The sequence below is a fragment of the Bufo bufo genome, chromosome 7, assembly GCF_905171765.1.
Source record: "Bufo bufo chromosome 7, aBufBuf1.1, whole genome shotgun sequence".
Lineage (NCBI taxonomy): Eukaryota > Metazoa > Chordata > Amphibia > Anura > Bufonidae > Bufo > Bufo bufo.
In genome coordinates, this window is record NC_053395.1 from 157,589,527 (window position 1) to 157,601,982 (window position 12,456).

At 41.7% G+C, this 12,456-nt stretch overlaps 1 protein-coding gene across 1 annotated transcript in view; it reads left to right on the forward strand.

Moving 5' to 3' along the window:
• CPS1 (carbamoyl-phosphate synthase 1) overlaps window positions 1-12,456 on the forward strand; it is a 98,906-nt gene that overhangs the window by 66,245 nt on the left and 20,205 nt on the right. Inside the window, exons 26-30 of the mRNA XM_040439685.1 lie at window positions 2,234-2,428; window positions 2,834-2,901; window positions 2,982-3,057; window positions 4,413-4,490; window positions 7,844-7,951. Of these exons, the coding sequence (XP_040295619.1) occupies window positions 2,234-2,428; window positions 2,834-2,901; window positions 2,982-3,057; window positions 4,413-4,490; window positions 7,844-7,951 (525 nt within the window). The remainder of the gene's footprint in view (window positions 1-2,233; window positions 2,429-2,833; window positions 2,902-2,981; window positions 3,058-4,412; window positions 4,491-7,843; window positions 7,952-12,456) is intronic.

Below are 12,456 nucleotides of genomic sequence, written 5' to 3' on the forward strand. Positions count from 1 at the left end.
TATCAAAGGTACATATGTACAGTACAGACCAAAAGTTTGGACACACCTCATTCAAAGAGTTTTCTTTATTTTCATGACTATGAAAATTGTAGATTCACACTGAAGGCATCAAAACTATGAAATAACACATGTGGAATTATATACATAACAAACAAGTGTGAAACAACTGAAAATATGTCATATTCTAGGTTCTTCAAAGTAGCCACCTTTTGCTTTGATAACTGCTTTGCACACTCTTGGCATTCTCTTGATGAGCTTCAAGAGGTAGTCCCCTGAAATGGTTTTCACTTCACAGGTGTGCCCTGTCAGGTTTAATAAGTGGGATTTCTTGCCTTATAAATGGGGTTGGGACCATCAGTTGCGTTGAGGAGAAGTCAGGTGGATACACAGCTGATAGTCCTACTGAATAGACTGTTAGAATTTGTATTATGGCAAGAAAAAAGCAGCTAAGTAAAGAAAAACGAGTGGCCATCATTACTTTAAGAAATGAAGGTCAGTCAGTCAGCCCAAAAATTGGGAAAACTTTGAAAGTAAGGGCTATTTGACCATGAAGGAGAGTGATGGGGTGCTGCGCCAGATGACCTGGCCTCCACAGTCACCGGACCTGAACCCAATCGAGATGGTTTGGGGTGAGCTGGACCTCAGAGTGAAGGCAAAAGGGCAAACAAGTGCTAAGCATCTCTGGGAACTCCTTCAAGACTGTTGGAAGACCATTTCAGGTGACTACCTCTTGAAGCTCATCAAGAGAATGCCAAGAGTGTGCAAAGTAGTAATCAAAGCAAAAGGTGGCTACTTTGAAGAACCTAGAATATGACATATTTTCAGTTGTTTCACACTTGTTTGTTATGTATATAATTCCACATGTGTTAATTTATAGTTTTGATGCCTTCATAGTCATGAAAATAAAGAAAACTCTTTGAATGAGAAGGTGTGTCCAAACTTTTGGTCTGTACTGTATGTGCAGCTTGCCACATGCACAGGCCTTCACATGTAATTGCTGGGAAGCACTTCTCTACACACCTTAGCAGCTCTTGAGATTTAGTTCCTGGTGGACTGAGACGCACATATATACTGTATATGCACCTTTGATATGTAATTCATTAAATATTCATGTGAAGACAGCATATGATCTTTGCACTAATAAAGCAATTTTTTCCACTTTCCATTAAATCTGGAGATTGCTGGACTATTCTTCTATATCTTGTGTAGGGACACAGTCTGGTTCTGCTGACCACATTAAATAGCAACACCCAGTTGTCGATTTATAATTTCTCAGAAGGAATAACAGAGGAATAGGAACAACACAGAGTTCTAAGAAAAGATGATCCAGTCTTGTTATTTCATGAACTGTAAAATGATTTACTAAAACCAGCATGTCAGGAGCGGCAACATGTCCTCTTTAAATTTAAAATAACATCACGCAGCAGTGGAAATTGCCATTTACTAAATGTTTCAGTTGAGAATCATGATAACTTACAGAGCTACGATAATAGAACTCAGTAGGTTTTTCTGAGAACTTGTGTAGAGCCAAAGATAATATATCACAAGTGGCAAACTCACTAGTGCTACACTGACCAACCCAGCACAGCTACAACTCACTGTATATTGGACAAGTTATAATAAAAACATAGACAATCTTAATTACCATATGTTATATTTCATAACACCGCCTCACAAGCAGCAGGAGATAAGTGTGTTGGTCTTATGAGACGTATTGAGCCTTAAAGATCATCTGTCAGCATGATTAACCCTATTAAACCTGGGATACAGCCTTGTAGGGTTGATTATGCTGATAAAAACAATAAGCTTATTATGACTCTCTGCGGTTCCAGTACTGAGAACTGCATTTTTATTTATATGCAAATTACCTTACTGGGACACTGGGGGAGGCTGGCTAGAGTCCTCGGAGCACCAGTTTGCCACACCCCCTTCAGCCCCTCCCCCTTGGCCTTGATTGACAGGACTAGTCATCTAGTGCTGCTGCTCTCATAGTGCTGTGACCGGTATTCACCTACCTGTGCTTATCTTTTGATTTTCGGAGCTTGTTTCTCAGGACTCAAACTGAGCAAGCGCCGAGACCTGTTATCTTGTGCCTGCGCTGTGTCTCCCAAGACTGGAATATAATATAATTATTCTCCAACATTGCATACATATTTGTACTTTCTATCGTGTATATATCAAGAAAAAAAATCAAGAGGTTATAATGACGCATGCTTATTTTATTTATCCCTAGCAATGTGATGGCTGCATCATCTCAGTGGGAGGGCAGATCCCCAACAATTTGGCGGTGCCGCTACACAAGAACGGAGTGAAGATCATGGGCACCAGCCCGCTGCAGATTGATAGGGCTGAAGACCGTTCCATATTCTCTGCTGTCCTGGACGAGCTTAAGATTGCCCAAGCGCCATGGAAAGCAGTTAACACTCTGGTAACACCAAGTTTTCTAATATTATGTACTGTCTGGCTACATATAAGGTTTCATAGGAACTAGGGGTGTATCTAAGGGCTCATGAGCCCTAGTGCAGGAGTTCAGCTTGGGCCCCCCTTCCCTCAGTGCTTTGTGGCCAGGGGCAGAAAGCACAAGGCCTTCATGCTGCCTGAGGCTAAAATTGAAACTGCACCCCACCCATGGCAAATTCTTGACCTAACCCCTTCCCTCCAGCCAGAGGTGTAATTTGACCAGCATGCACTTTCTATAATACTGGTGATCTTTGGGTCCCCTCAGGCTCCTGGGCCCGGTAGTGACTGCTACCTCTGCACCCCCTATAGCTACACCCCGATAAGAACCAATACCTGACTCTATTATTCATAATTTTATTATTTTCCCTGATAGGATGATGCTCTGCAGTTCACAAAGACTGTTGGCTACCCATGCTTACTGCGTCCTTCCTATGTGCTCAGGTAAAGCCAAATAGTCAAATGCTAGGTAAGATCACTGATCTAGTAAAACCCTTTCTAATATATATTCCTCTTGTATGTAGTGGTTCAGCAATGAATGTGGTATATGGAGATGAAGAACTGAAGAGCTTCCTAGCAGAAGCCACCAGAGTCTCACAGGTGAGTTCATATCAAGTTCTCAACCATATTATAGTATAAGGGCCATGATTTGTTGCTCATAGGGATCTATGGGTGCTTTACTGTGCCTATGTATGTCTTCAATTTCATATGGAGGTGTATGAAGAGGTTTTCTATCTGTGGCATGGGTCATTGAAAGCTGTACTACCGAGATATTCTCCCCTAGGAGAATTGCTTATCGCTGAGAGTATCTTCACAATAAAATTTTGTATGGTATTAAGCATGTCTTGAATGGGTATAAAGGATTAAAACTAGAGTCCATTCTTTGCTAGGCCTTTTAAATGCTGTATATTTGCATGTTATGATCTTATTTAGGTCAGGATTATAGCTCAAAGGATTTAGTGGTAACAGTGGAATATTGGGATTTTGGGCTTATGATAGCACATTAGGATAATCTGCACTTTTTTTTTCTCATCATTGAGGTTGTTATGTATATATATATATATATATATATATATATATATATATATATAGAGACGAAAAAAGTGGGACTGCACTCCGGAATAGTGGTAAAGTGAAGGATTTTATTCACCCATAATATGGCAAACTTGCGATGGAAGGCTCTTGTGAGCCGAAATGTTGCAAGTTTGCCATATTATGGGTGAATAAAATCCTTCTCTTTACCACTATTCCGGAGTGCAGTCCCACTTTTTTCGTCTCCCTATTATCGGGTATTGCCGTTGCCCTACGTTGGACCCTGCACCCATTTCCTGGTTGGTGCTCCCGCTGGACTTTCTTTTTCTATATATATATATATATATATATATATATATATATATATATATATATAAAATTTACCCTAATATAATAATATTATAATGAATACAGTATGTTACTAGATGGTATCTTGAAATGCACAGGATGTGTGACTGATATATCCATGACAAAAACTGTTTTATATAATTCATAATCAACTGGCAGCCAAATGTTCACATCTTGCCAGCTCTTAGGTTAATGTTCCTTGTCTTCATATTACGCCTCTCTGTGGCATGACTATGGAGTTTTATGTATTTAAAGAACATCCTGTGAAGTTTTAACTCAGAAGATGAAAGTGTCTTTAAACACTCTCAAGGTGGTTAGAAGGAAGAGAAGAATTTATGTGGGAGAAGGTTTGATCTGAGATAGACTTACAGTGAGTGATGCAAGCTCTTAGCTACAGGAGATTGACAAGATCAACAGTCTGAGAAAGAAGATGGCAGCTCTCCCTGGGAAAGTCTTGCTAATCTATTTAGTGTTTTTAGCAAGAGCTTTATATTGTCTTATATTTTATATCGAGTTTAACTATATTTTCTGCACCATGCTGAAGATGAAACTTGATTTTAATATTCTCTTTACAGGAGCACCCAGTGGTGATCACCAAGTTCATTCAAGGAGCACGAGAAGTGGAGATGGATGCCGTTGCCAAAGAAGGCCGTGTAAGTGGTTATGTTTATGTGGGTGTAGTTGCCTCATGAAAACTTTTTTTCCAATGTCTTATATATTTTTTTTTACCTGCAAGTTAGTATTCTGAGGGATGAGGATTAGTGCTGCTGTTAAAGTGGTTGTCTAACCTCAGACATTGGAGGCATATCGCTAGGATATGCCCCCAATATCTGATAGGTGTGGGTCCCACCTCTGGGTCTTGCACCTATCTTTAGAATGGAGCCCGCAAAGTGAAGAAGGGCGCAAGTGGCTGCCCTCCATTCATCCCTATGGGAGCACGCGTTTGGCTGTTTTCGGCAGTCTCATTGCACTTTGCAAGCGTGGCCACCGCTCCATTCACTTCTATGGGGTTGACAGAAATAGCCGAGCCAGCGCTTGGCTATTTTCGGCGTTCCCATAGGAATGAATGGAGGGTGTGTGCCCTCCTGTGCGGGCTCCATTCTAAAGATAGGCATGGGTCCCAATGTCTGAGGTGAGACAACTTCTTTAATTAATTGCCATAGTCAACAAAATGCCTGACCCTGGCCACTTCCTGTCGCCCTTTATAATAGAAAGAGCAGTTCTGGAATACACAGTGCTAGTCTAATGAGAAATTTGCGCCTGGCTCACTTCACCTCTTTTAGCATCATACATGGATGTCCTAGGGACTGCACAGGGACATCAGCTATGATAGCTCAATCATTTACAGAAATGGGGCTGTGTGTCAAAAAAGGATCAGTGAAACATTTCACACAGTGATCAATAGTAATCTGAATTTAATCAGAGTTCAGGAGATCCCTTTTTATCTCTCATAGTCAATGCCAAAGATTTGATCACGGAGTTGACATCGGGTTAAAGCAGACAAACATCAAATTGCGAATTGCAGCAAAATCTGTTATAAAGTTAGATAATTACATGTGCCCTCTCAGTTTAATAATAATTATTAATATAATATAATATAATGGTATGGTATTTTTTTTTTTTTACTCATACGAGTATAATTGGAGTGCTTTCTTCCATTTTTTGTAGGTGGGCAGCAGCTCATCAATCACATGCATCTCCTATAACACGTTTCTAGTAGCTCTTATTAACTCCTTCTTCCCATAAAGGTTCACTGCTAAAGAATTAATGTTCTAAAAGTATGGTTCATTGCTAATGTATGCTAACTATGCACTTTTAGTGGTGCAAATGATTCATGTGGTTTTATTATGCACTTTGCAAGCCACAAAAGCTATATATGGGAAGGAAATAGTTAACTGGCAGCCTCAGTTATAGTTGTTGGGTGGTAGACAGGTCCTTCTTCCCTGGTTATTGAGTCTTTTGGTGAGCAGGCCAAAGTGAAGATGTGTGTAGTGGCTTCTGACAAGTAAGCCCACTTTGGACTTTACTTCCTGTGTTTAGGGTTAATTGCTTCTGGTGCCCGCCACACTACTGAGATGGATTGGCCATCCATTCTAGGACTGCACCCCACAGTTGGGCACTGAATATACAGTACCTTGAAAAAGTATTCATACCCCTTGAAATTTTCCCAATTTTTTCTCATTACACCCACAAGCTTAAATGTATCTTATTAAAGTGTGACATGCAAAATATGTGGACAAGTTAAAGGGGTATGATTACTTTTTCAAGGCATTGTACATTAAACATGGACTTGCAGGCTTTTGGTCAATTGAGAGAATTGCACAGTATATCAAGAAAGGCTTACAGGGGATTAGCATACTGCCTACCCCCTATGCACACCCTTTTGGGAAACGCCAGCCAAGTAAAATAGTTAACTTTGCTTACTACTTATATTTGCATTGTGCCACCCTTCATCTTCAAGTAAAGAGACTTGTTATAGTCAAGCCAGCCTGATCATCAACTCCACCATCCTCCGGTTATGTACCTACCCTACTATCTTGCATTCCACTAGCCATTCACAATGAAGGCCACCTTGGCCACTACCAGGCAGGAGGTCCCAAGATCCAGGGTGGTCCCCAAGGGAAAGAAGGGTTGCACCCCTCCACTTATTGTATGTTTAGTCTGGGGTAATGGATAGTCACTATGAGAACTACCACCACCCTCGTAGCCACTGCCACTACTCCTATCCTCTCTAACACCACAACTATGCTTCCCCTGCGGACTCACACTGCACATGGATATATGTGCACATATAGCCCCAGAGAAATATGGTATGTAATGTCCCCACAATTTCCGTCTCCACTTTCTAGAGAGAAATATACCTATATGCTTCTATGAATTTAGAAGTATGGAAAATTAAATAATGGTTATCTCAGCCACTTTCCCTGCTCAGGGGTGGACTGGGAATTTAAAGTGGCCCTGGAAAAACTACTAAAAGTGGCCCAGTTTTGTAGTTTGGTCCAAAGTAATGGAAGGCAGAGCCAGCAGTAGCATATTGTGGCACATTATACCACCCCAACAGAGCCAAATACCACACTCCATCACAAAAGACTGCCAGTATCACAAAATAACATCCCCGTAAACTTCCACTGGTCAGTCATGAGGGGGAGCCAGGTGGCTCCCTGGGCATCAGCCCACCGGGAAATTTCCCGGTAAGGTCTATGGCCAATCTTCCCCTGCCCCTGCTTCACTATGAGATCACCGTGATGGCACTGAGGGAGGAAAAAGGAGCAGGAAAGGTACTGAGCATTTTAGTCTACTATTGGATTTACAGTGGAAGGATGAACAGCAGGGGGCGCTACCAGAGAGGAAAAAGTAATTTACATAAAACACTAATAATACTTCAGATAAAATGCTTTATTCATTACATAGTACGGTAATACTTTTTGGGGGAGAATTAATTGCCATAAAATAAATTCTGACTCTCGACAGACGGCCATGTCCAGTATTCCTTACAATAACTATGCAATTCAAGTTGACCTCCTATGATTTGCATTTCATACACGCAGACTTGGCATGAATATGAGACAACAGACATGTTGAGATTCCTGACAATGTCTTTGTAATGAAGGAATAAAATACTTTTCTTCTTGTGATCTGAAATTCTCTTGCCACGTGTTTAACATAACTGTGGTTTTTACTTTTGCTGGTATTAGAAGTTGGAACATGGAGGACTTTGCAATATATCAGCTGACTCATGTTAATATTGTTCATGCAGTCAAGAGCTCTATCATTTCGGCTCGCTAACCTCTAGCCAGGCATCGTTTCCTGATATTTATCCAAATGGCACTGCTACATTTTCAGTTTTGTAATTACACAGCTCCTTACAGTTTTGAAAGCCTCATTAGGGAAAGTAGACTGAGAGATAAAATGCAGCTTCTGGATTTCCATTTGGACAACTGCGCACAAGGGTGTGTATAATGAACCAAGAGGCAGGTTTTAATTTGTATTATTTTCATTTGTATAGGTCATTTGCCATGCTATTTCAGAACATGTGGAGGATGCCGGAGTTCATTCAGGGGATGCTACCCTTATGATTCCCACACAGTCAATCAGCCAGGGGGCGCTTGAGAAGGTGAGGTGACATTTATTGACTTGTGATAAAAAAAAGCTAACTAAGTCACAATATGTCATGATGTTTAGATCCTCATGGACTCAATAGACTACATAGTAGTGGACACATACCTCTGTTTTTATGTAGAAAAGATTTGTACAATGCACCTGGGGGTAAGAGAACCTCTCTTGGTGCCCAAAGTCTGGTGCCCCACCAGCCTCACTCTTTAAAAGGGTTAACCCATCTAACACATTGGTGGCGTATCACTAAAATATGCCAACAATGTCAGATAGGTGCATGTCCCACCTATGGGACTTGCACCTATCTCTAGAACAGGGAACCTAGAGTGAAGTAGGGTCAACGTGCAAGCATGGCCACCCTCCATTTGCTTTTATAGGAGTGATGAAAATAGCCAAGTGTCGGCTTGCTATTTCTGGCACTACCATATTGATGAATGGAAATGTGTTTGAGCTTGCGTGGTGCGCTCACCATTCACTCTTAGGAATAGAGGAACTCCCATAGAAGTGAATGGACAGCACGCTGTGCACTCTCTTTAATTTTAGGGTCCCAGTTTTAGAGCCATATTCTTATCAGTTTGATAAGAATTGCGCTATTATGAGCTGTTAGGAGATCCGAGATGAGAGCTACACATGAGCCATCAGATGACTGGATTAGAAGAAAACAGACTGTGACAGCTTGCAAACAGACTGATTTTTAACCGTTGTATCTCTAAAATGGCTTAACATTTTTAATAAAGATCAACTGAAAAAAATGATTCTTAGCCTAAAATAAGTAATATACAATCATCAAAAATTCCTAAAGGTATTAATAGTCTTTGAAGCTCAGCATGATACTTATAAGATGAACAATCATTTGTTTGCTTCCCTATATCCTCGGACTCCACAGTTTTATAATTTATTAACCATACTCCACATTTACCTTTTTTACTATGTTTTTATGTAGAAATCCTCAGTATAGGTCATCAGTATTTGATCGGTGGGGGTCTGACTCCCGGGACCCCCAGTGATCAGCTGTTTTAAGAAAGCAGTGGCGCTCCTGTGAGCACTGCTGCCTTCTTTCTGCTCACCAAGCACAGCGCTGTACAGGGGCATAGCTAAAGGCTCATGGGCCCTGGTGCAAGAATTTATCTTGGACCCCCCTTCCCTCAGGGCTTTGTGGTCAGGGGCAGGGAAGCACATAGCCTTCATGCTGCCTAATGCAAAAATTTAAACTGCACCTCTCCCCCATGCCAAATTCTTGACCAGCATGCACTTTCTATAATACTGGTGTCTTCTTATGCACCACAAGTGTCTTTGGGCCCCCACAGGCTCTTGGGCCCGGTAGCGACTGCTACCTCTGCATCCCCTATAGCTATGCTCCTGGTGCCGTACATTGTATAGCGGCTGTGCTTGGTATCGCACTTAGCCACATTCAGTTGAATGCTAAAACACACTGGAGATCCGGTGAGCCCTGCAGCTTCCTTATTTAGCTGATCCGCGGGGGTCCCGGTTGTCGGACCCCCACCGATCAGATACTGATGACCTATCCTCAGGATAGGTCATCAGTATAAAAAAAAAGTTGGAAAACCCCTTTAATGTTAATCTTTGAGGCTTTATTCTCCCAAGTTGATGCATTCACTGAGCATCAACTAAACTCTGTACAACACAATGACTTTCCCACATTCATGGTTTGCTGTCATCTACCCCATGTTGTGGTCAGCAGAAGACAATATTACTCTGCTTTCATTTAACAGTCACAGTTTATTTAACTTCCCGTAGCCACACAGATTGAAGGCTGGAATAATGACATTTCAATTATGTACAGGGGCAACCAACAGATGTATACTGACTTTAACAGATGTTCTGGACTTTACCCATGACAGAAGTACTTGGCACTTGTAAACTAGCCTTTTAAAAATGTAAGACACACACAATCGTGCCAATATAAATTACAGTTACCATCAGGAATTATGATCATTTTGGAGATTAAGTTCCAAAAAATGATCAAATTTATACATTTATATTGTATCGACAGCAACATTGTAGTGTAAATCTTTTTGAAGCATATTTTGCATATATAGCATTAAAGGGGTTTTCCAGTTTTTTTTTTAGCTTGGCCTATCCTCTGGATAGGTCATCAGTATCTGATTAGTGGGGGGGTCCAACTGCTTGAGAAGGCAGCAGCGCTCGCTGTAGTGCCGTGGCCTTCTCACAGCTTAGTCTAGGCCATGTGACATCATGTTTATTAGTCACGTGGCCTAGACGCAGCTCAGCACCATAGAAGTGAATTGAGCTGGGCTGCAATAACAAGCACAGCCGCTATACAAGGTACGGCGCTGTGCTTGGTGAGCTGCGAGAAGGCCTTCTCAAATAGCTGATAGTCGGAGGTCCAGGGAGTTGGACCCCTGCAAATCAGATACTAATGACCTATCCAATGAAAATCCTGGAAAACCCCTTTAACATATTCCACAGTTCTGAGATTGTCATCACTCCCTTAAAGGGGTTGTTCATCCCTGGGGACCTTTTCTGCAGTCTCCACAGCATTGCAGGTGTCACCCATGTGCCATGTAACCCAGTGACACATTACCACTTCAGCCAGTGATTAGCTGTAGGGGCCACATGACCCGCGTCAAAATGGACGTTCTCATGGGGAAACCCGTGTTGAAGGAGAGCCGGAGAAGCAAAGGAGCCAGAACCCAATGATAGAGATCAGGTAAATATGATTCCCTCCACGAGTCTGTCCCCAATGGGGCTCACATTAGATAATTTCCCTATCTCAGGCACACTCGGGGACCAACTTTATAGGAAGTCAAATACCCCATCAGTAAATATTTTGGAAAAAAACTGTGGTACTTAGAGGAATTCCATACAGACACATCTCCATTTTTCACATCCACATTTATAAGTATGCAAACTCCTGACCTTCAATCAACAATACTGTTTGTTCTGTGAGGATGTGCTCGTGGTAGGCTACGGTAGCGGCGGCAGTATTGAGGCAATCACAGACAGTCTTTGTGATACACCGTGACTTTATTCACACCCAAGGCATAACAGGCAATGTGCAGACCACACAGGTGCATATCCACATAGTGCATAGAACAAAACTCCTTCCATAGCAAATAAACAGCAGGTTTGCGTCACCTTGTTTCTGGACAGACCACACCGGTCCTGCAGGCTTCTAGGCTACCTGCCTTTGTCTCCCTCAGGCCAGAGCCCCTTCGGCTAGTAGCACCACAGGTCCCAGGGCTATCCTTCAGTTTGTGCTGCGCCCTGTCTCTCCTTGACCAGCACTGCCTCTGTCTGTCAAAATCTCCAGCCCAGCAAGACACACCACACCGTGCTTCAGCAGGCTGGATTCTTTAAAGGCCCAGCTCCACCAAAAACCTGGGCTGGCCGTGGGGAACAGGCACCCACCCTGCTCTTTACCTGTTCCCAGTAAGAACCGGCCCGGACACGCTGCATTTGCCGCTGTAACCGCAATGATCCGGTTCTTACTCCACCGAGGCCAGGACCTCTGGTGCCACGTATCGTCCGTCCATTATTATCCCGGGGGCTCTCCCTACAGTTCAGTGTCTGTACAGAGCTTGCAGGTACAGGTCTTCACACCAGATACTTTAAGGCTACAGTAAAAAAACAAAAAACAAAAAACAAAAATATAATGGCTCCAAAAAACAGTGGCACAAACCTCATTATACCCACAACATGTGTGCAAAATGTAGACATGACCTAAAGTAATCTGATAGTAAACTAACTATCCTAGAACATTGCATTTTAGTGTCTATGAAAAGCTGTCTCCAAAGTTTACACTAGTTCCAGTACCAACTAGGAAAAATCTAACCACAGTTCTAGGATATAGTTGAGGCTACAACCCAACACAAATAAGTAGATGAGTTGTTCATTCTTTTGTAACATTATTAATATATAGTGTGATATATAGTGTTGAGCGCGAATATTCGAATAGCGAATATTAATCGCGAATATCGCAACTTCACGAATGTTACGAATATAGTACTATATATTCGCTATATCAAATATTCGGTATTTTTTAACATCTGAAAACATTATTCCTCCCTGCCTCTTTCTTGTGGGTCAATGAGTCATTGGCCCAAAAGCAACTTAAGCAGGAAGGAATCATGACAAATATTCTAAAAAACGAATATATAGCAATATAGTGAATATATTCATTATTTAGAATATTCACTTTTTTTTTCCAATCTGTACAGTTGTTCGCATACTCCTCCCCGGCAAGCGTCCCCGTCACCATGGGAACGCCTGTGGGTTAGAAAATACCATCGGATCTGAGTTCTCCCTGAGATCGTGAAAACTCAGATCCGATGGTATATTCTAACCCACAGGCGTTCCCATGGTGACGGGGACGCTTTTCTGGGAAGAGTATGCCAAAGTGGAATAACAGTACACATTGAAAAAAAAAAGACGAATATTCTAAATAACGAATATATTCGCTATATTGCTATAACTTAGTTTTTTAGAATATTCGTCATATTCGCTATATTGCTATAACTTAGT